This window comes from Tympanuchus pallidicinctus, unplaced genomic scaffold, assembly GCF_026119805.1.
Source record: "Tympanuchus pallidicinctus isolate F22 unplaced genomic scaffold, pur_lepc_1.0 scaffold24, whole genome shotgun sequence".
In the NCBI taxonomy this organism is placed as follows: domain Eukaryota; kingdom Metazoa; phylum Chordata; class Aves; order Galliformes; family Phasianidae; genus Tympanuchus; species Tympanuchus pallidicinctus.
In genome coordinates this window covers 7,223,609-7,247,608 of record NW_026294741.1, presented here as the reverse complement: position 1 = coordinate 7,247,608, position 24,000 = coordinate 7,223,609, and the positions used below count along the sequence as shown (strand labels likewise).

The 24,000-nt window shown below is 50.6% G+C and overlaps 1 protein-coding gene across 4 annotated transcripts in view; it reads right to left on the bottom strand.

Annotated features, from left to right (window-relative positions):
- GTF2IRD1 (GTF2I repeat domain containing 1) overlaps positions 1–24,000 on the bottom strand; it is a 50,601-nt gene that overhangs the window by 10,026 nt on the left and 16,575 nt on the right. For 3 of the 4 annotated variants that reach the window (XM_052688482.1, XM_052688481.1, XM_052688483.1), the window contains exons 3-22: positions 23,086–23,227; positions 19,874–20,020; positions 16,413–16,596; positions 14,953–15,263; positions 14,484–14,573; positions 13,511–13,594; positions 12,653–12,836; positions 11,706–11,731; positions 9,498–9,618; positions 7,498–7,535; positions 7,242–7,322; positions 5,940–6,029; positions 5,608–5,667; positions 5,181–5,246; positions 3,910–4,093; positions 3,129–3,187; positions 2,907–2,966; positions 2,127–2,210; positions 879–1,062; positions 385–413 (exon numbers count right to left, since the gene is read on the bottom strand). In XM_052688482.1, the coding sequence (XP_052544442.1) occupies positions 385–413; positions 879–1,062; positions 2,127–2,210; positions 2,907–2,966; positions 3,129–3,187; positions 3,910–4,093; positions 5,181–5,246; positions 5,608–5,667; positions 5,940–6,029; positions 7,242–7,322; positions 7,498–7,535; positions 9,498–9,618; positions 11,706–11,731; positions 12,653–12,836; positions 13,511–13,594; positions 14,484–14,573; positions 14,953–15,263; positions 16,413–16,596; positions 19,874–20,020; positions 23,086–23,227 (2,224 nt within the window). The remainder of the gene's footprint in view (positions 1–384; positions 414–878; positions 1,063–2,126; positions 2,211–2,906; positions 2,967–3,128; positions 3,188–3,909; positions 4,094–5,180; positions 5,247–5,607; positions 5,668–5,939; positions 6,030–7,241; positions 7,323–7,497; positions 7,536–9,497; positions 9,619–11,705; positions 11,732–12,652; positions 12,837–13,510; positions 13,595–14,483; positions 14,574–14,952; positions 15,264–16,412; positions 16,597–19,873; positions 20,021–23,085; positions 23,228–24,000) is intronic. The other variant, XM_052688484.1, reaches the window with a different exon arrangement.

Below are 24,000 nucleotides of genomic sequence, written 5' to 3'. Positions count from 1 at the left end.
TGAGCACGCAGCACTCCCTCACTGCTGAACTTGCCATCTGACTGCAACAGAAATTTATTTTTAAGCCCATGCGCTTTGTTCAGTGCAGAAAGCAGATTCCTGCCCTAGATCAGCTCTTTAAAAATGCTGTCATTTCAAGGAAATAGCAGCCGTGCACGTGGGTGAAGCTGAGCCCAGCTATTTCGGTCAGGGGAACGTTATCAAATGCATCAAACAAAACAAACATACACAAACCCAACAAAAAAGGAAACACAGGCAAGCAAGATCATAAGCAACCTTCCTCCAGCTGATAAAATTAGCGTGCCATTCACATCTTGCAACTCCCTGACCAATAACAAACAGCAAGGCAAAGCACTGCTTAGGCAAAAAGGTACCATCTCTTACCGGGCTTAGGGATGAGTCCTTGGAAAGGCCTGTAAAACAAAGGAGGCAAAATGAAGATTTCATAGGCAACATCTTGAGTATACACCTGGGAAAACACTCAGCAAGTAATGGATGTGTAGGAAAATCTGTTTTTCCCCCAAGCTCCTCAAGCTTCTCCCACCTCAGGTCTCCAAGAGAAGCAGCACGGATGTCTCTGCAGAGGCACCCAGCACCGTTTCATCCCACTGAGCTGTTTTGGGGGCTGCAGCCCTGCCAGCACCACCCTGAGCACCTCCTCACCTCCTCCTTGGGCAGCGGATGGGAGGAGAGAGCCAAAGGATGCCACGCTTTATAGCCCCCTCCAAACCGTTGGCTGCCAACTGAATTGCTGTCTCTGGGGCTGGAGATCTGCGTGGTATTTACCAAAGCTGTGCATTTAGGTAGAGGCATGGCAATCCCACGTCAGCCCCTTCCCCTTTCCCCTGTGGGGTGGCAGGCAGCCCTCGGGGCCGTACCTCGTCACCGTGAACTTGATTTTATCAGCTACAGCCAATATCCTCTCCAGGTTCTGTGAGCCAAAGGTGCATGGCTTGCGGAAGGGGATGCCAGGGGGCAGTCCTTCGATGATCACTGAGCCTGGATTGCTCTTGATCCTCTTGTATGGCACTTGTACGGGGTATTTAATCCCCAAGGCTTCACCTGGAAGAGAAGCAAGAGGTAAGCATGTGGGATGGCAGCGATGTAATTTTGACAGTGGTTCTGGCTCCATCCCAGTCCTCCCAAACCCCACTGTGGAGCCAGGTGAGCTGGGTCAAGGAGCAGCACATTCAGCCTTAACCATGGGGGTAATGGGTCCTGAGGCAGAGCTGGTGGGAAGGATGGAGAACCCAGAGCTGTTTGCCTGGGGACATTACAGTGGACATCACATCCACGCTCCATCTCTCGCATCCGGCTACAGGATTGAAGGGGAATGGCTCGAAGTTAAAAGAGGGGAAATTTAGGTCAGTTGTTAGGAAAAAAATTCTTTACTCTGAGGGTGGCAAAGCACTGGCACTGCTGCCCAGAAAAGCTGTGGGTGGCTCACTCCTGGAGGCATTCAAAGCCAGGTTGGATGGAGCCCTGGACACCCTGATCTGGTGGGTGGCAACCAACCTATGGCATGGAGCTGGAAGTAGATGATCTTTATGGCCTTTATGGCCCCTTCCAACCCAAAGCATTCTATGATTCTATGATTTCCTTGCCATAATTGTACTGGTTTGTTAAACGATCACCTAGGAACCTGGACAAGCCTCAACCCCATCTAGAAAATGAGATAATGACATTCCCCTGTCTTGCTTGATAACAGCAATTGTCCCTAACATCCCCCTGGCAGATGGGAAGAGCAGTGCCACAGAATTGCCTGCGGATCCCTTTACTCTCTTCCCAACATTCCCTACCTCCTTCCTGCCATAGAATCATTAAGGTTGCAAAAGACCAGTAGGATCATGCAGTCCAACTGCCAACCCTCCACCAGCACACCACCGACCACATCCCTCAGTGCCTCATCTCCACGGCTCCCAAACACCACCAGGGAAGTCTGTGCAGTCTGTGCCAATGCCTCTACGCTCTCTCTGAGAGGCAACTGCTCCAAAGATCCAACCCTGGTGCACCCAGCACAACAGCAGCTCCGGATGGGGAGATGTTGGGAGAGAGGGATGGGTAAGGGCGAAAAATCAGGGATGAGCCAGAGGGGAATGAAAGCAGCTCCCACCCCGATTTCTCACCGTATTTCTTATTGAACAGGTCCTGGACTTGTTCCCGCAGCGTGTTAGCAATGTCTATTCTGGAAAGCCTGGCATCATAATTTTCTGTAAAATAAAGGAACAATTATGGACTTCTGCTGTTAAATTAAAAGGCACTCTGTGACTTTTAAGTAATACGATTTTCTAATTATAGGAAAGTCCTTATCTTGCAATTAGCTAATCTCTGGAGTAGGCCATTCAAAGTCCTTAAAAATAATCTAAACAGAAATATGTGGGTTTTTTTTTCCCCCCGCCTGTTTGCTAAGAATAAAAGCTGCATGAAATCAAAGATTCAGTGGTGATAATCACCAGCGTTAAAATAAAACACACTCGAAAGCCTGACAAGCCAAAACCCTTTCAAGGCCTCCATCCCTGGCTGAGGAGTGGGGCAGAGCTCACCCATCCCAAACCACGGGATCCTCATTGCTGCCCCTTTCCCTGCACACAGCTGCCCCAACAGACCCTCCCCACTGGAGAGATGCACTGCGGATGGGAGCGGTGTTTATATATTAAAGAAGAAACCAAAAAATAGCCAAAGTCCAAATCTTAGAAGACTTCATTATGTGTCTCACAAGGTCAGACGGTGAGATAAGCAAAGCTGTTTAATTAGGGCTCCATTCAGAGCCTCTTGTGTGGACCCATGGCTGTGCACCAGCCCTCCATCTTCCCTTCGACTCTTTCCCCATCTCCTCCTCTCCCACCCTCCAAGCCCTGAAATCTCACAGCTCCTCCATTTCCACAGCTGCCCCCTTCAGAGCCCACCTTGGAAGCCCTGTCTCTTCACGGCATCATCCAGCAGTGCATCACCACAGTCGCTGGCAGCTGGGCAGGGGACAGAGAGCCATTAGCATCAGCAGTACCAAAGGGCCACGGGACCACCACGACTGCCTTTGCACAGGGCAAGAACAAGGTGGCACAAGACGTGCTGCAGGGACGTTCCCTCCCTCCCTTTCTACCCCATCACTAACAGGTCTCAAGCCCTACCTTTAGCTCCTGGGCTGTCCAAAGCCATCTCCTTAATGCCCTCCGCCAGCAGCTCCGGTCTGGATAACAGCAAGAAGCAGACGCAGCGTGATCAGATCCCCATCCAGCAAAGCCATCAACGTTTTACTGCCCCATCTATCACTGAGGATAACGCTCCTACAGCAGCAAACCCACTAAACATATCTGGCTAATGCAATTTCAAAGCTCCTGCAATACAGCGGGGGAACTTCAGAAATAATTTTCATGCTGACAGCCTCTTTAGTGAGCCAATGTAACACTCCATGCGATAAGATTAAGCTTGTGACAGCTGAGTAGCTTAAATCAGCGCCTCCAAATTTGCATGAGATGTGGTCCCAACATTTCTCGGGGACAGGGAAAGCCTGCCTAACTGCTTTCAATGTACAGAAAATCATCGTTGTTTGGATAAAAAACCCTTAGAAATACCTAAAGATATCTTCTGTCCATCTCTGCTGGATTCTTTCCCCCACCTTCCAGGACAGCCCCTGCTCCTCATCACAAGGACAGCATCCAACCCGGTGCCTGTGGCATGCACAGATATGCATGGCCCTTGGCTGAGCCACTGCACATAGGAAAGCCTTCTCCTTGCCCCACATCTGGCACCCTGAAGTTTCAAGGCTTTGGCTGCTCCTAATTAAGCAAATTGACTGTAGGTGACCAAGTGTTGGATACTGCCCAGGACACTGCATGGCTGCTGCATCCCCAGCAGCAGGAGTTCCAACCTGCAGCATCTTCCCATGGGATGGCCACTCCTCCTGCTCACCTTTTAATGACAAACTGAATGTTGTTGCTTGCTTGGAGGATCTTCTTCAGCTTTGCAATCCCAAAGCAGTTGGGACGCCGCAGCAGGATGCCCTCTGGCAAACCTACCACAAACAGGTCCTCAGGGTACATCAGGAACTTGGAGTAGGGAACCTTGACCGGCTCTGATATTCCTATGGCTTTTGCTGCACAAGAAACAGATCTCATTAGTTTGACAACTGGATCAATGCAGCAGAGATATGGTACATCAGCACGAGTTGAAGAGATCTTCAGAGAGTTTCTGGTTACCCTGTGCCCAGTAGGGATGCCCTGTGATGTGATAAAACCAGGTGGCCACCAAGTGTTTGCACTGGGGACTCCATTGCCTGGCCTCATTGCCGTCCCTCAGGCAGACATGGAGATGGGGGATGTGGCTCCCAGTCCATCACTGTGCAAAGCCCACTGCTCTGCAGGCAGCTTGATCTGCAGCTCTCCCCTGCCCCTCCCCAAGAGCATCGTGGTCCTTCTCCTTTTCTCCCTTTACAGCCCAGGTTGGCTCTCACAGCTCTGTACTTTGGAGCTGGATGCACAGAGCTCAGTTTTCTCTTCTGTTTTCTCTCCTGCCCCCAGCAGCAGCAAAACCCTTTTGCCAGTTCACCAAAGGCACGTGTGACCTTGCTGAATTTTTCCCAAGTTAAGTAACCTGAATAAAAAGTAGCAGGAGGTAAAAGATATGTTTTCTCTGCACCTCCCAACGCCCTGCTAAACTTAATTAAGCTAGGAGACATCCTTAGGCACCGAAAGCAGGTAATAACCTGATTTTTGTTTATTATCCAGCAGACCTTTCTGTCTTTCTTTGTAAGGAAGGAGAAGGTGGAGGCATGGGATACATGACCCCAGGACAAAGCATGCCATGTCCCTGCAACCCACCAGCCCTCCTGGCCACCACACAGCCCAGTCGGATGGAAAATCCTCTTGGATGTATTTCAAACCAGTGCTCGGTGCACCCATCAGCCCCACTTCAGTGGGAGGAAGGCTGAAGGTCACCATGGCAATTCCTGGGCTGTGCCAGCACAAAGGCACTGAGAAAGCCAAGGGGAAGAGCTGCAGTAACGAGGCCCAGGGAGACTTCAAACATGCTCAGAAGCCCGGCAGACAGTAAATGAACAAATTAGATTGCACCTTTACTCAGCAACTGGTTTGGAAAGAGTAGGTGGCATTTCTTAGCAATTAGGATCTCCTCACGGCCAAAGCCAACACTTGGCATTACAAATGTGTTAATGACCAACTTACCGTATCTCGTGTTGAACAAAATTTCTACTTGTCTCCTCAAATGACTCAAAACGTCCCCTATACCATCTGCAAAAAAATTAAAAGAAAAAAAAGGGATGCTCTGAGAAATCAGCTGCCTCCAGCACAGCACTGATCTCCCCAAGGAGGCAAAAAGTAGAAGTGAATCTGGGCAAAAGATGCTACCAATGCAAGATGGGAGGAGAGAGACCTCTACTCATGAGTGGGTTGGCAAAAGTGAGAGTCCCCCCCACCAGCTAGCAGTGCTCACAGTCTGAGCACCGAGTCCCCAAAATACAGAGGTGCATCTCTGCACGGAGGCTGAGTTCTTCACAGATAACACAGGCAGCCCATCAAACACAGCTGTGTCCATCAAACCTCCCAAAGCCTTGCAGCTATTGGAGGTGCTCCAGGTTCACCACAACCTCACCTGATCCCTCCATCTGTTTCTCTTCGTGTCGTTGCTCCTCACCAGGCCCCTTCTCTGTCCCTGCCAAGGAAAAAGAAGGGTTAGCAGTGGCCAGCACCAGCAAAATCAGACCACGTATCAGCAGGAACCCTCTGGGTCACCCACAGGCACAGGTTGGGTCTGGCAGTGCCATGCCTTCCCCCAGGAGCTCGGTTCATGCTATGGCAGCACCCAACGAGCACCACCTGCCTGAGCTCCGAACTGGACTCTGTGAGAAGGTGCTGACTCCATCACCTTGGCTCATCACCCATTGCATTGGATGACCAGTGTCCTGGATACGTAATTTCCATTACCTGCTCCTGCATCTAGGATGTAGCTCGACTCCTCCGAGGCCACGTGCGCCGTCACCGGGTCATGCAACTCATCTGAACCGGGCGATCGATCTGCGGACAACAGCACGGGCAGCTTTGGTCTCAAGGGGAAGGGCACCATCCCTCCCAAGAGTTTCAGAGGCAGTTGGCCCAACAGCAAGGGCTGAACAAAGAGCATCCTCAGCCTGGGTGCCACGGCCTCCCACAAATGCAGCCCATCTCTCTCAGACCCAAGGGAAGAAGTTTCACCTTAACCTCTACAGCATGTGAAGAGCAAAAACAGCCCTAAATTATTTAATTGGCTTAACTCCATGTGAACACTCAGTTCTGGCTTAAAAAGTTAATGCTGCTTGACTTAACTACTGCACCTTGAGAACAGCATTCCACTAATGCCGCCTTCCTCCATGAAATGACACCTCCTGAAGTTTCCCTTATGTATATATGTATGCCCTCTCAATTTAAGCCTGCATCCCCTAATACCGGCCTGCCCAACGCCCTCGAAAAGCTATCCAAATTTAGTTTTAAATAAACCTTTAGCTCGTTTAAATACTTCAATCGGGTCACTTTTTAATCATCTTCTCGCAGGATAAATAATCCAAATTTCATCAATTTCTTCTTGCACCTGAGCACTTTTCTATTAATCATCTTCATTGCCCTAAGCTGTACTCCCTTTGATTGAACTGTATCTTCAAATAAGGTAATAAAAAGTGGACTCTGGACTTCAAGTGTGATCTACCCAGTGCTGGAGAAGTGATAACACCTCCTCCTCCCACACGCTGCCAGCTTGCCATGCATTAACTTTCTTCTCTTCCACGAGCTGCCAAGTTGAAAATTAAAATGTTTGATCTACCGCCATACTTTGCTCCTTCCCTTCCTCTATGGTAACCATATGTTAAATCCATTCCATGATAATCCTGGAGAGACTCCCAGCATGCCCCTGTTTAATGGGATCGGTGCATTTGGGTGCAATTGAGATTGCAGCAATTTGGGTGCCACGAGATAAGCGCAGATGCAGTTGGACAAGTTGGACAGGGCATCACTGCTGCCCCCAGCATCACTTGCACTCAGGCTCACTGGGAGTCATGTTGCTGCCCTAATTCTGCTGAGATGATTAATTGATGGTTGGAAAGCACACTGACAATGCAAAGTGCTACCTATCCACTCATTAAACCCTAAGGACAGCCCTACCATTTGGTGTGATACCCAGGTCTGGTAACTGCTCTAGGCACGGCTGCTTCTCCAAACATAACCTGGAGAAAGAAGCAGCAGGGAGTCGGTGCCCACCTGGAACAGTGATCTGAATGATGTCCAGCTCATCTGGCTCGATTTTGATCTGTCTGATCCCACCCAGCTCTCCTGAGGTACCTGTAGGAGAAAGACAAGCAAAGACAATCTCCAACATGAATCAGAGACACTGTGTCTGCACACCTTGGTGGGCAACTGCATCAGCCAGAGGTCAGCAGCTCACTGAGCACCTCGTATTTCCTGGGATGGCACAGAATCCCCCCCCAGCACCAAGAGAAAACAAATGATTCCTCACCTGGTTCACAGCTTTCAGGAACACCACATTTCTCTGACCTGGAAGGGAAAGGCAGATGAGAGGTGCTAATGGAGCAATCAAAGGGAAAGCTTTAAACCCATGCGCGTGCACTGGACCCATCCCAGGGGCTTTAACAGCCTCAGACCTTGCAGACTCCATCACACTGCAGCACAGAGCAGTGCATAAAGCCTCATTACAACGTGGTTACTCACAGAGGAAAAGCAAATAGAGAGAAAGGAAAAAGTCAATTGATTTGGTAAATATTTATTCTGCCCAAAGCTTTTCTCCCCTGGATACTGGGCACTATCCCAAACTTGTGTCTACAGTTAACTTCACATGCTTAGAAATTTATGCAAGGTGTTCAGCATCCAAATTAGATTACTTTTCACTCTCGGGATGGATATTCTCTCTTTCTTAAACAAGAACAACTGCTTTGGCAGTGAAGGACAGAAGGAACAGCACTGGAGAGCCACAGTGCTGGTGCTCTGAGGGAAAGGACAGCCCTTCTGATGCAGCTTCACGTCTGTGCTGGCTTGGGGGGAAGAGGGGGGTTAAAAGCACCCCACCCTCACCTCAACCCACTCAACGGCATCTGAATTCAGGCAGTGCAATAAATTTGTTGTAAGACAGATCTTAACTGGGCAAAGAGGATGTCCAGGCCTGTAAGTACAGTGTGTGTCACATCGGAGCTGCAGGAAGGGCTTCCAACTCTCCCAGGTCAGGTGAAAGGCAGCCTTTCAGAAGATGCCCTCCCCAAGTGCAGTGCAGTGCGCTTCCCTTTGCCCTGCAGCATCTGGCACTGCCCCAGACCCGGACTCTGACCTGGGTGGACCACAGGTATGGAAACGCTGTGCTCCTACTGGGAACAGGGCTTTCCTCATTGACAGGAAGAACAAAGCAGGATTTGATTATTTGTCAAGTACACATATGGTTTTCCTGCAGATATGTGTTATCGAGGTACTGGGAGGGTTAATTTCCACCTGCAGGAGGGCAAAGCAAGGTTTGCACCACCACCACCACAGCAAGGCACAATTCCCTTTGCAACCAAGAGAATGAGAAAAGCAGGGCATGTGGCCTCACTCAGCTTGCACCCACACAACACAAACAGGGACCAACGCACATCTATACGCACAACCAGGGTAGATCTGACAGATTCTGAAGGGACCTCAGGTGATTCTGCTGCTTGTACCGAATTTAGGCCAGCAGAAGGTCAGCCCAGCCCAGCATCACTGTGGGAAGCACTACCCAAACCTGGCTGCATACAAACTGCCCCAACAACACCTACTTTTCTCCCATCATGTCTTCTGCAGTGGTTTGTCTGCCCCATGCAACCCCTGCCTGGCCTCAGCTGCTGAAATGGGGCAGGAGCAGCATCAGCAAGGTGGGACAAGGATGCTACTGCAGAAATGTGCCACTCATTTTCCACCCCTCGCTTTGCTCAGCTCCCTTCTGTCTCTCTGCCTGCTTGCTTTCGGTCACACTGATTTAACTGCATGGTGAGATCTCCCGTGGCAAAAATTAAGAAGTACCCTAATTGCAAATGTTAACAAATGAACAGAAAAATGAGAAGCCTCAGGCCAGACTTCAGCCCTGCAGCGTGCTTGGGGGAGATCTGCAGCACCAGTTTCCCCTGCTCACCCCCAAGGATGGCGTGTTTGATAAGGGCTGTGAAGCACTGCACAGGCTGTGCAGAGAGGTGGGAGATGCTCCACCCCTGCAGGCACCCAAGGTCAGGCTGGATGAGGTTGTGAGCACTGATGGAGCTGTGGGCATCCCTGTTCACTGCAGGGAGTCAGACCAGATGGCCTTTAAGGGTCCCTTCCACCTAAAACCACTCTGTGACACTACGATCAGTGCTGCCTCTCCTTGCTAAATGCTTCCAGTCCCAAAGCTGTGCGGGGCAGGAGGCAGCTCACATCACTCCTGCAGGTAACAGCACCGATTTCACCCCAAATCAACGATTCCAAGCTTTATTCTTCTGATACCTGAGTGCCACTTACCTGCTGGCAGCCTGTGATGTCCCCGCCAGGTCCAGCACGGCCCCGCGGTGCGGCTCGGGGGAGATCTCCCCAGGGGGACTGGAGGGCTCCAGCTTGGTTGGATCTTTGGTAAATTTACTTCCTGGTGCCAAACGTGCAGAGTGGGTTTGGAATTAAAAGCAAAACCAGAATAAGCAACCAAAGAGCTAGAAATGCAACAATGCTGCATCTCCACCTCCATGTCCTTCCTCTCTAGTCCCAGAGCTAAGGTCAGGGAGAGGAATAGGTTTTAAGAGCTGCCTGCTTGCAAAGAAGAGGGTGCTGATTCAATTGGGCTCGCAAAGGGAGAAAGGATGTGCTGCAGGGACACAAGAGGGGACAAAAGGATCCAGTCACCACCAAACACCCCCTCTTCCCCTTCCCTGTTCCTCAGCAATATGAAAGGAGCTGAAACGAAGCCTCAGCAATGACCTTGGAGATGAAAAGGGTGATCTGATGACAGGATAGGAAATGAGAACCATGCAGGGAATGTGAAGGAAGTGCTGAAGAATTGGTGCTGAGGGAAGGAGGGAATGGAATTACGCAGCCAGGCTTCAAAAACCATATAGGTGTTCTCTTAAATAGCTGTAAAGGGCCTCTGGCTGGAATCAAAGTGCCACTGCAACATCCCCACCCTTCCAAAACACATCCTGCCCCATGGGAAAATGAAGATTTCTGGCTTTAGACCCCAGCCTGGATGGAAGGGCAAGGCTCTGGCAACAGGACCAGCAGCAATAGAGAGCCTCAAAGATGCTGTTTATCTACCGACAGTCCTTTTAATTTGTACTTTCTATGGACTGAATCTTACTCTTGCAGCAATGAAGCTTGCCTTCAGCTGCTACCCAGGGGAGTAGCAAAAATAGGTTTCCTAGCAGTGGTGGGTATTTTAATTAAAGGGTGAGCAAAACTGTAAGGGGAAGCTTTGGGATGCTTTATAGTCGGCGAGTTAAAATACAGCTCCGCACTGAAAAAGTGCCTTTGCAAAACTGGCACCTCCTGACTCAGCAGATGCTTTTTTTTGCACAGTCAGATGTGCTGACACGAATCGCAGTAAGACAGGTTTAATGTATTTTGCTCCTGGTAGCCCTGCGGGGAGCAGGAGGGGAAGGAGGGGCCGTCACCCACACGGATTTGCTTCCTCGTCTCCACGTTTCCATTTGCAGCTCCGTGCCAAGTGACCCTGAGCTCCCAGCACAGAGCTTTCCTGCTGCAGCTCGCAGGCGTGGGCAGGCAAGAGCTGCTCCATCACCCCCTGTGTCTGAAAACGCCTCCCCCAAGGCAAACTGTGACGGATTTGCAAGGAAAATCCAAGCACCCAAGATGCGGTTCAGAGCTCCAAAGCTGAGGGGTGGGCGACAGCTTCAAAATCATTTTCTAGAGCAAGAAAATCACAAATGGGACTCCAGAACCACGGAGGTGGGACCTCCTCCAGGTGATGCTGGGACTCCGCCTGGGAGCACCCTCAGGTTGTTAATTTGGCCTGTGGAGGTGTCACAGGTGTTGTCTGGGAAGCTGGATGGCAGCTGGGAAGAAAGGAAAACCCCAAACACGTCTTTACTTGTGAGCCAAGCCCAGGAGCAGGGCTGGGTGATAAATCTGGGAGTGCCTGGTGCTGTTCCTGAAGTTCCTCCCCAAATCAGGGCACTGGGACGTGGCAGCCTCCCCAGCTCCTGTCTTGCTTTATTCATTGGGAAGCACTGAACGTGGCTTCTCGACCTCCAACAAGCAGGACTAAACACGGGGAAAAGAAAGCAGAACCTCTCCCAGTGTTTTGTTACTGATCAAATCCATTTTTGCTGTTTTTCTTTTAAAAAACAGCCAGCCCCTGGGCAACGCTAGCACTTCCCAGTTAAAATTAAGAGAATCATTTACCAGGGAGGAACCCGGTGGTGACTCTTCTTACCCACAAAAGCAAAGGAACACCCCACGTGCCTCCTGCAGCTGTGTGCAGGGAGCCAGCCCAGCCTCACGCCCCACATATTCCTCCCTTCGACCTTCAGAACACAATTTGAGGGGTGCACAGTGCCTTTTCTGAGCCCAAGTAAAGCCAGCCTGGGTTTGGCACAGACCAAGTTTCTTCTCACTGAGTGTAAAGATGTGTCCTACACTTGGCTGTTTGCATTTCAACCCTGCTTCTCTGGATAATCTTTCAATTCACAGGCAATAAATCAGAAGACATGAAGAACGTACCTGTGAAAATTCTCTCATCAAACATCCTAGGAGGGAAGGGGAAAAAAAGGATTAGAAAGAGATGCTTCTAATGACTGACTTTTAGGTTCTATTTATGAATAGGATTAAACTGAATCCAAATAGTCAAGTTATTCATTCCCTCAAAAAAAAAAAGAAAAAGGCTCTGAGTCTGTTGTGCAACCAAGCAATCTTACAGCATATGCTTTTTAACCAAAGCACTTTTAAATCTCTATATAAGTCGTTCTCTTCATTTAATTAACTTATTAAATGAGGCTGTTCGAGGCTGGTCCCAAAAGATGATAGGACCAAAGCAGAAGCTTTCACTCCAGCAGAAAAGCAGTGCCCAGGACACAGCACCCTGTGACACATCCTCATGGTGTCATCAGAGGATTTCAGATGTCCACAAATGATCGCCTCCAAGCACCCAGGTGTGTGCAGTAACTATGAGTGTTTCTCCTCCCAGACACCAAATGTCATCTGATAGCTGTGCTGTGATGGAAGGGTCCCAAAGCCAGTTGAAATGCTGAGTGGGACACCTGCAATGCCTCACAGCAGGATGGCAGGGGCTACGGATGGCCTTGTGGCATATTTACAAAAAGGGAAAGAAAGATGGAAGTCGGGGACTAAAACCCCCTGCTCATCTCCTACACAACAGCTGTTTAACTCTTTTCCATAAATAAGGACAAAATGAGTTCTGGGTGTAAAACAAACCCTCTGGGCATGGAGGCAACAAACTGAGATAAATTCCCAGTTGTGGTGCTGGCTGTGTCCTCATGGAGCTCCCATGGCACCCAACCAGCCAAAGATGTGCTGAGAGAGCCAAACCACGAGCCAAATGTGCTGTAACTGCCCCGTTCACGTTAGACATACCAAGCTAACCCCAAGGTACCTGATTCAGTGCAGCCCCTTCCTGCCAGTGGCAGCTCCTGCAGAGGATGGCCACTCACCTCTTGATGACAAAATGGATGTTGTGCCTCTCCTCCAGTATCCGCTTGAGTTTGGGGACGCCGTAGGTGCAAGGTCTCTTGAAGGGTATTTTGTCAGGGATGCCAATGATTTCCACTGCCTCGGGGTCGCACGCGATCTTCCGGTATGGGACGGGGACCATGTGGTCTAACCCCAAGGCTTCAGCTGCAAGGTGAAAGGTTTTCACTCACACACACACTTTTCCTTTGAGGAATGATAAAAATGAAGGTGAACTCAAGGTGGTCTGAAAAGCAGAGCGCGTGTTGTCTCATCTACTGCTTTTTCCCCAGCAGGTCTCTGAGCCACGCAGCTCATATCTCAGTTATCACTTCACAGCCCACATGTACTCCTGTATGTGACTTATATCACAGGTAACAACCCACAGCCCATCCACGAGCCACATCCCAACCCTATGGAGATGTGACCCCAAAGCACCTTGCCACGGTCAGCACTCATAAGCATCACAAGCAGGAAAAAAAAAAGCACTTGGAATAGCAACGATTTTCCTTTTTTCCTGTCACATTAATTTAATATGGCTGCACACCATTGCTCCCCTTTGCCTGCACTGCTGGTGGGCACTGACCCGGCCCTGCCATGCTCCACACCAGGCCAATTTATGGCTGAGTTATAAATTCCTCAACAGGGGAGGCTCCAAATGGAAATATTGACATAACCTTCAACAGACACCCAGACAGGGAGCTGCTGGGCTAAATGCGTTAAGAAGGGAGCTCTAGCATATGGCTCCTGCTGCTGTGTTAGGGAACAAAAATGATTGCTATATAATGATATGCAAACCACAAGCACTGCAGATGCATAATGGGATATTAACTCCTACTCACCATATCTGCTGTTAAACAGAATTTGCACGCACTCCCTAAGGGTGTTGATATCTTCAGTTTCTTTTATAAAACTGTCCCACTTATCTATCAAAACAAAATATAAGAAATAAGGAACTTCCATATGGTTCATACACAGCAGATGCACTTTTCTCGTGCAAAGTGTCGAGAACGAGGAACGAGACTTTGTTGCTTTAAAAATAATTATTTCCCTCTTCCAGAGCTGATTCTGCCAGGTTGGCAGATAAGGTCTGGGCTTCCCCATCCCCAGCCTGGAGCAAGCTCTGCTGCAGCTCTGCATGTGCACAGCAGATTCCTGAGGAACGACCCCATAAAACATTTCAGCCCTGAAATGAAAGACCCTCCTGCACACAGCTAGCTCCACCTGAAGCACACCTCTGAAAGGCATGGCAGTTTCACCCATACCTTCTCTTTCCCAACTTTCCCACTCCTAAAGCAGAAAGGTGAGGGTTTTGGTGCAAACACGTCAGCATTTCTAGGCTGCACATCCCTGGGGTGGGGTTAGGAGGGGATGTGGCAGCCTCCTCCTCCCACCAATCCCCTCTGGGCACCACTGGCACAGTCAGATTGGGGTGAGAGGGCTCCACTTGTTTCGAAACCGCATAAAACTTTCAGCTGGGAAAACAACCTCACCCGAGCCGTGCCCTGGTTCCCCTTTAGGACTGGGACTCCCCACTGTCATCTGTGTGGTGGCGTAACTGGTGCCTCTAGGTGGGGAAACCTTTCCCAGAGGTGCAGGATCACAGAATGGCTTGAGTTGGAAGGGACCATTAAAGGTCATCCGACCCAACTCCCCTGCAATGAACAGGGTGAGCTAGATCAAGTGCTTAGAGCCCCATCCAAGCTGACCTTGAGTGTCTCGAGGGATGGGGCATCCACCACCAACTCTGGGCAACCTGTGCCAGTGCTTCATTGCACTTCTTGTAAAAAAAACTCTCCATGGTGGGACACTGACCTGTCTTGTCGTGGACAATGGAGAAGAGGATGCGCTTGGATGAGTGCACGTTCTGGATGAGAGGACCCCCAGAGACAGCTGATTTCTGTCCTGGACACAAGGGAAGATGAGAAAGCGATGTTAAGAGCCCCAGAGAGGCTTAGGGCACTTCAGCAAGCTCCTGGATGTCTGCTGGTGATACCAGCCCGGGGCTAGGCATCTGTGACACATCTCTCACCCCCTTCACACACCCAACCCCCAAAGCAAAGCACATCCATAGCGGCACCATGGAGGCACCCAATGCAATGCTGGGGCAGCACTGCAGGGCCTCCTCATTTCTGTGAGGGCTGCACAGCCCCAGGGCCAATAATAGTGTCCACCTTCCAGCCCCAGCCCGCTGGCCCCATACGCCCGGCCCCGAATGTTTCCCTCTCAGCTCCATGGGGCTTTGCACCAGGCCCTCGTCTGCGAGCAAACTCGAGGCTATTACCACAGCAGTCGCTGTACTCCTGTGAGGAAGGCACCTTCAGCTCTCCTGAGGGCCTGGGCAGCAGCACCTCACTGGCCATGGTCGCCCCGTGCAGACCGGAGGACACCTCCTGCTTTAGGTCCATGGCGATCTGCGTAGGCAGCGAGACACCATATAAAAAATTGGTCACGGCTACGGCGGGGGGAGCGTCCTGGCCAGAGGGTTTGGCCATGTGGCTGTTGGCACCGGGGTCTCGGCTGCCCTTGGGCACGAGGGAGGTACAAGTCAACTCTACGCTAGGGTTCGGCTCTCTGCTGGGCTCATCCGCCGGCCTGAAGGGAAGAAAAGGAGAGAAAGAGGAGAAAACAGGTTCTGCTGGGTCTGTGGCACTGCTGGAGACCTGAGAGTCGAGCACCACGGCCTGCGTGCGCTGGGAGCTGCCACCAACACCTTGTGCCTTGGAAGGGGAAAGCTGCTCAAGGCAAGGGTGCACACAGCTCCAAACCATGGGGACAGTGGCTCCAGGCAGTGAGTTGGGCACCTGTGGAAGTTGAGCGCGTCCTCTGCCAATGTTCAGGGTGGATGTGAGTAGGAAAAATAAGCCGTATGAACAAAGAGATGGAAGGGGAAAGGAGAGCCTACGAATGGGCCGTGCCCAAGAGGATGGGACCCCCTGCACTTAAATCCTTTTTGCTCACGGTTTCAGAAATGACAGCAGATACCCAACCCGCTATAGCTTCTTTGGGAACATACATCATTTTCTCCTTTAAGCAGAACAGGTTAGCTTATGGCAGTGCATAATGCTTATGGCTTTGGCAAAGCCATCCAGTCCCATAGCCTGGTGTGCTTAGGAATAAAACAATTTGTGGGACTGTAACCAAGTGCCTGAGCTGCCTTTCTCAGCACTGAGGCCTCACGGCACTCTCACCAGGGACCTCAATCAGCCCAAGGATGCGTTTCGTACCTAGGAAGTGCACAAGCTTCACATGAGACAGGCAGCCATGGCTTCACTGAACAGCTCAAATTCCGCGTGTCCTACTTTTAGCCATCTCAGCCTGATTTTCCAGAAGTGCTGAGCCTTCAAAGGAGGTATTTGTCAGTGCTCAGCATTTCTCTGAATGATCCAAGGTGCCTCAAGTCAGGCGAGCTCAGAGCATCCAAAACCAACAAGCCCCTCGTGAAAACATGGCAGCTGGGGGACCTCACCCCGCTGCTGCCCCCCATCTCCCTCGTCCTCTGGCACAAAAACACATTTCAGCCTAGAAAGGAGCTTGCGACATTTACACTGGAAATCTCTTTGGAGACGAGAAAGCACAGAGTGTACTGCAGCTGAGATGCTGGCAGAGTGGCACAGAGCACTGCAGTTAACCTCGTGCACTGCCACATGCTTACAACAGCAGCTCTACCGCACAGCAGTGTGATGAGAGCCAACGGGCCAAGGGTTCAGCCCCCTGCCGCCCCTCCAGGATCCCTGCAGTTACCTTTTTAGCCTGAAGCGGATGCTGTGGCTGTGCTCTAAAATGGCCATCAGGGATTTCACGTCGTACTCCATGGGCTTTTTGAAGCTGATCCCCTCGGGCAAGCCGGCCACCGCCAGCAGTCCCGGCTCCTTCAGGAAGCGTTCGTAGGGCAAAGGGACCACGCTGCTCTTCCCAACTGCTTCACCTGGGGAAAGGGCACAGTTACACAGAGCGGGGACCCCCGGCCCTCCAGGCAGGGCTCGAGGAGCAAACCCAAAGCGGGACTGCAGGCATTGCTGTGCAAAGCCTGATGGAGACACTGGGAGAAGCAAGCAGTCTGGTGCTTAGGATCTTCCAGCTCTTTCTAAGCACTGAGCCCTCCTCATGGAGGTGGCACAGTGAAATCCTCAATTAGGGTCGCTTGGCAAGAGCCCACCTCCAAGGGACCCCAGAACCGTGCCAGCAAGGAATCTGTGCTGACAAAGCGCAGATGCCAGGGGGAAATTCTTTACAGAGAGAGTGGTGAGGTGCTGGAACAGCTGCCCAGAGAGGCTATGGCTGCCCTGTCCCTGGAGATGTTCAAGGCCTGGTTGGATGGGGCTCTGGGCAGCCTGGTCCAGCATTAAATGGGGAGGTTGGTGGCCTTGCGTGTGGCAGAGGGTTGGAGATTCATGATCCTTGATGTCCCTTCCAACCCGGGCCATTCTGTGATTCTGTGATTCTGTGACAAAGAAGATGTGTCATCCTCAGCTCGCGTGGGTTTTCATCTTAGTTAACTGAAATATTCTGCATATCTTACTGTCAGTACTTTTTCTTTACCTCTTGGAGAAAAGGAAAGCACTCTGATCCCCACTGCTGTGAGGCAGCCTTCGCTCACAAAGAAAGAGAAGAAAATCCCCAAAAGTTTCCCTCCGTTCCATGATTTGAAGGCAGAGTGAACACAGACACTTCTGCCCACCCATTCCACTTCAGCAGCCCCATAGTCCCACAAAGTGCAGGGCTGGCTGGGTGACACGAGGCACCTCTATACCTCTGGTAACCGAACATGCCCATACAGCCAGGAGCACATGGCTTCCCCTTCCCTGGCAGCACAGGATGACCACACGGCATCACTGAGACACAGAGATCTGCTAAAAGGACGGAAGAGGCCCCGTGCCCACATCCAGGATGGCCAAGGCAGCATGAATACCAGAGAAGATAGAAAACCAGGCTCTGCCAAAGCATTTTGGGGGTATTTGCCAACTCCCTTGAGCTGCTCTGTCCTGAGCAATTCCTTTGGAAGCCAACCCAACTGGCTGCAGCCACTTAAGCCTGGTGCTTGAAGCACGAAGCAAAAGAAACAGCCATGCATGAATGTGACCTGTCTGGCAAAGCAATGTCCAGATGCAGAACATCTGGCTGCATGGCATGGGTTCACTCCTCAGCTCCTGTCCCATGGGATCTCCATCCATGCCCCAGCACTGTGGTCAGGAGCAGAGGACTCTATGGGACATTTAAATAGTGATTCTGCTTAAAATCTTCTGTTTTTTCTCTCTCTCTTAAGAAAAAAAAAAAAAGACACACAAAAGATCTGACAGAAACCCTGGAAATCCTATGGCACTGTCAGCAAGTCCTTATTAAAAGTGATTTCTTCAACATGTTCTTTGAAGCAACGCATGATAACTAATGATGTGTGACTTGCACAAGCCATCAAGGTTCCTTATAGCTGGGCTGGATAATATTTTAATTAAGCCAATAACAGAAGTTTCAAACCAAACCTTTGAACCACAACACTGCAAGAAGACTTTCTGCAGGCTCAGAAGGCACTGCTGCCTCGATGCGCCGGCGTTAGCAGCTTTCCACCTCCCACCATCTTTGCTATGGGAGGAGGACGATGCCCAAGCGGCCCCTTATCAACCCAGCACTCAACAACTCCCTGAACACATTTTTATGGGGAGCGTGTTCCTGTCAAAGTGACCTTCACCAAGCCTTGTGCTGCCACGCAGAGCCTCACGGTTTAGCTAAAGAGAGACAATAATCATCATTAATGCCTGTTTAATAGAAGCTGGCGGTAATCAGTCATCCTGTTGGTGCAGAGATTACCCGGCTCTGGAGGGAATATGCCTTCTTTTTGACTGAGCATTCTCTAAGATTTTTGTTTCCAATCCCTGTTGATGGGAAGCAACTGAAAGGATAAGAAAATTAAAAAAAAAGGAAAAGAGATAACTCCTAATTTCCAACAGCCCTGTCAGTATTGGAAACAGAATCCCCCTGGGGCTCCTACAGCTTCTCCCTGATCAAACAGGAGAGGCTTTACCCTGGGACCAGCCTGGGGATGCAGTGCAGCACTGCAGGAGCTCTTCTGCTGGGAGATGCATCCTGCAAGTCAGGCACTGCATCAAACCCACACACGTCCTCCACACCGCAAACAGCATCTCCAGCCTTATCCTAATACATGGGCCATCTAGTTCATCCAGCCCCATGCAAATGAGCCCTGGTAAAACTTACATAATCTAAATACCTAATTATATAAAAGAATAATTCTTGTATTCCCCGTTGGCTTTACAGCCTGCAGCAGGAAAACGCAGCCTGCAGCTCTAACCCGAGCAGCCCCAGCTCATCCGCTTGGCTCTCTGTATTCCCTTCTCCTCGTGACTTGGGATGAGCTCTCAAAGGCAGCAAGAGGATTTGATTACCCCCTTTAATGGGAATATCACATCCAAGCCCTTTAAGTGGTTTCAGAAAACCTCCACTTCCGATCCCAACTGCTCTGCCCCAGGGGAAGCAACGCCGTCTCCCCTCCACCTCCAAAGCCTGCGATGCGTGCTTTGAACAAACAGCAATGCTGTGTGCAGGTGTGAGTGGGCACTGAAACGTGGAGCTACACCACAACCAGGAGCCCTGCAAGTGGACCCGGAGGGGATGTTCTGAGTGCAGAAGGAGCGCTGCCGCAGCTCCAGCATCCACAGCTTGGGCCCAGAGGGAGCCCTGCAACCCACCAGGCAACGTAGCAGCAGCCATATGGTCATCTACATTTTAATTGCAGGAGCTTTATTGCTGGGGATGATGCATGTGTTGGAATGGCACCAGCTTGTCTCTCAGAGCTGAGAAAATCATCTTTCTGCTTTTAAGCAGAGCTGCCATGGAAAGGGGAGAGTGAGGTGCAGAGCCTGGGACACCTGTGAAGTGCTGTATGGGCAGCACTCAGGATGAGGGTGCATTTGAGAACCCCACTTAGCCCACAGCAGAGGCTTCAGCTGACTGGGGAGCTGCAGGGTGCTCCCCCCAAGCACACTGCTACCCATTTGGGGTACAGCCCCTTTCACTGCAAAGGGACAAGGCAGTGACTGGACCTCCTCCCAGCACAGCACTGACCCCACGCAGGAGCAGGGCCCGCTGTTTTGGGTGCCAGTGGTCCCAAAGCCACAAGGTGGGCTGGTGCTGGCAGTGCAGCGAGCCCCAGGGCCGTCCAAATCCCCAGATGGAATTGTGAAGGTTCTTACTATAAAGCACATCAAACACTTCCTCTACCATCTTCCTGAGGAGGTACACGTCTGATCCCTGGTCCGGGGAGACCCTGAGCATGCTTCGCCCGCACTCCTTTGCCTTCTTCTGCGCCTCTGCGTCCTGCTCCCTCCGCTGCTGGACTCCTGGAACAAAACAGGAGATGCTGCAGTGGGAGAAGGTTCAGTGGACAATGCTGCCAGCAACTCTGATTGCACAAAACGATGAACCTGGCCGGCCAACATCAACAGCTCATCACGCAGCCTGTCCATGCAAGACCGAGACCCACAGCTGCCAGACTCCGGTGTCAGCAAAGGCCTTTAAGACGCATGGGGAAAGGTGCAGGGACAGGCAGCACTGCCATGGTGCACCCCAGCAAGCTGTGGGCATGCTCAGCTCACACGTACCCCCCTTCACTCCTGTTTTACACACTCAGCTGCACTGACACCATTGTGATTAATTGGCCAGCGCGTTTCTTTTCTCTGCTTTCAATCTGCTTAGCCTTCAATCTCTCCGAAAGAGAAAATCCGCCTTTCTAGGAGGCTTTTTTACCCTTCAGCGTCACATAACTTGGTAATACCAGCTATTTCCTGCTAATTTCCCCCATTAAACCTCAAATAAAGCATATCTTCAGCAACGACTTCCTCGCGTCTCTAAATGCACAGAAAATTAAACACTACAAGTACATTATTGCTATTCTAGCTAAACCGATTCACCAGGGATTTTCAGTGGCAAAGGACTAATTCCTTCATCATCCTCGACAGGCTCTCACCAGCCATCCAACCTGGCTGCTGCTCACAGAGGGCTCAGCCATCCTTCCTGGCACAGGGGGAAGGCAGTGGCAGCCCAGTACTGAGGGCAGGTGAGCTGACACGTGTCCGGTTTATACTGATGTCCAGAAGGACAGACTTGGAGTAAATCGTAAGAACTAAAAAAGTCCTTGCTCTGCCACTGCTGGATGGCTTCTGGGAGATGGCTGATGGTCTCATGGTTAGGGCAGCATGAAGGATTTAGTGGCACCACGCTGCCTGTCCCCCTACAGACCTGTTTCTGAGATGTTCCCAGGTGAAAGGAGGACATGGAGGGATTCAGCATCCCTGTGCCACCCCCATGCTGTCCCTTATTGCCCCCACACTCATTGACTGGAGTGGTGACCATGCCTTCTACTCCACAGCCTTTAGTAACTGTTTTTAAGGTGCTGGAAGGATTGGTGGTAAAGACAACAGCAGGAAGGAAACCCTGAGTATTCTACAAAAGTGGTGAAATCCACTCAAACTCACACCCTTCTAAGACTCTCCCTCCCATCTGAGTGCAAACTCGCCTCCATTAACATCCATCTTTATAACTGTCAGGTCCCACCGTGCGTCAGGAAAGGCTGAGCCAGAGCTCCAGATAAAGGAGAGCATCCAAGTGAGGTCTGTGTGCCCGGAGGAGCAGCTCGGCAGATAAGAGCCTTCTTACATCTCCCAGCGATGTCTGGTTTAGATTATTTCAGATCCTTTCTAAGGGGGCAGCTAGCCTATAAATCAGAGGCATTTCCAGGGATGCTTTACGATGCATGCCAGTTGTAAGAGCTTTATGTAGTGGAGCTGAGCCTCGGCCATTTATAATTCAAGACAGAGTTATCACGTTTCACCCTGTCTCGAGTATCAGTCGCTTTGTTACAAACCCCACAGTCAGAATCTCATGCTTTGTACCAGATGTTAGAATTCCACTTCCACAAAGGTGTAAATTAAACCAAAGGCGAGGGGAGCTTCGATGCCGATGGTAACTGACCGGAATCTACGCGGATGTATTACTAAAAGTGAGATGTGCATGCAGTCATCAGCTAATGGGAGCTGCAGGGCCTCACAGCTGGCATCTCACAGAATCATGTTGGAAAAGACCTCTATGATCATCCAGTCCAACCACCAACCCGTCCCCACCACACCACTGACCACAACTCTCAGCACTGCATCTCCGTGGTTCTTAAACACCTCCAGGGACACGGTGACTCCACCACCACTCTGGGCAGCCTGTGCCAAAATCTGTAAGGCTCAGCTCCATTAATTACACTCACTGTCCTGCTGCTGTTGACAACTACGTTCCTCTCCTGCCTTCTTTTCACAGCGGGAAGAACCTTTCTCAAAACGCCACCGTTCAAAACAAAAACCTGCCTACAAAAGGAAACACATCGAGCTGGAGAACAACTGCAGACAGCTTTCCTAGCCCCAAATAGAGTGGAAGAAATGCCAGCCTCCCATCTGCAGCGCGATGGAGGAGTGGGGTCAGTAGGGCTGAGATGCTCAGGGATGCGGTGCTGCAAAGCCGAGTGCTGCGGGCGAGCCTTGTGCTTCACCCAGCACATGTGCAACGAATCAGCCAAGCAGACAGTGACCCTGGCAGCTTTACAGCACTCATGTTTTCACTACAATGAACCGTTCTTGAACAATTTCTCCAACGGATTAAGCACAAATATGGTTTTCATCAACACCAGGCCATGCGTGCACGCATATGTGGGTTGTTGTCCCCACCACTGTCCCACCACGTGTGGTGGCCCTCCTGCAGGGCTCAGGGCCACCTCCCCCCACCTTAGGGCTCACCAGCAGCACCAAAACCCCATCCCTACTCCTGCAGGGAGCCATGAGAAAGCTCCAGCTTGTGTGGAGGGATAAAGCCATCCCAGAATGCAGGTGTGCAGGTTGGGGTGTGTTAATTGGTGGCACCTAGAACATCGTGGCTGTTGCTTGAGATCCACATGGAATGAGATATCCCATGGAATGAAGATTCCCGTTGGCTTCAAAAATCCAACCAGTGCTTCCAGCTCTCCCAATCTGCTCCTGTCATTCCAAAAGCCACTAAAAGCCTTGGCTTCAGGCTGATCCCTAGGAGAACCTAATTCTGCTAATTCCCTCAGACTTCCTCCTGCTCACAGATGGCCACGCCACAAACCTCACCGACCAAAGGATGCAAAGGAGCCAGGACACACGGTGCCCTCCTTGGAAAAGGCTTCCATCTGCCCCACCACCCCCAGCCCCAGACTCTTGATTCTCTATGATTCTACAGTTCTAAGACTCTGTGATTTCATGAACCTACGATTTCATTCTGCCAAGGCCCACAAACACCACACACGAAGCCATGCCACCTGTAAGCTGCCCATCCTCAACCACACAACGAACGAACCCGAGCACGTCATACAGGCAGACAAGCTCAAATCACCCAAGATACTCACGGCAGAACTTCTGGAAATCAGCCTGCAGCTCCTTCCTGGCACTGAGGAAGACTCTGCCCTTCTCAGTGCCCAGCACAAAGGTGTTCTCGTCATGCACAGCAATGCAGGCCACCTCGGCGTTCAGCTTGGACAGCGCGGAGCACTGCAGAGATGTGATGGGTTAGAGCTCAAGCACTGCCTTGCATCAGCCACCCGTGGCCATCTCCCCATCATAAGCAATGTTTTGGATAGAATTTCATGGGTTTTACAGCACCCCCTGCACCACAAATACTTTGACCACTTTACAACGCCATAAAGGCTTAGATATGCAAAAAGAAGCTTGTTTTATTGGTAAACATGTGACTTCTATTCCTCCCCTCCCCGAAATAACAATTTTATACTATTTCTTTAAAAGAAAACATCCCTGCATAGAACAAAGAAACAACAATTTGTGGTTTTCCACCAGCCCTAATAAAATAAGGAGCACAAGAATCTTATTTCAGCTACAGAACACTAATATGGTCAAAGTCTGGATTAGTCGAGTGATTCTTCTTGTACAGTTATGCAAAACATTAAAGAGATGGAAAAGACTTCCTCCATTAATCCATTTTATGTAATTTGTCCTTCCTGCTATACATAACACGTGCATATGCATTTTCGTTATTATTTTCCATTGTAATTCTTACACAGTGCCCACAGCCTGGGTCCCATTCCCACGGCTCTGCCATGGCCCCATCCAAAGCTCACAATGTAAATGGGGATTTTCCCACTTTCATCCTTCAGTGACGACAAAAATGGAGTGCAGGTGACCCAAAGCACACCAGGTGAGCTGAGGATGGAGCAGGAAAGTGCTGCCCACGGCCCAAACCCCACTGCAGCCACCGCCTTCTCCCAGCTCCCCCGCACACGATTTCCATTTGGTTGGGCTCAAAGCAA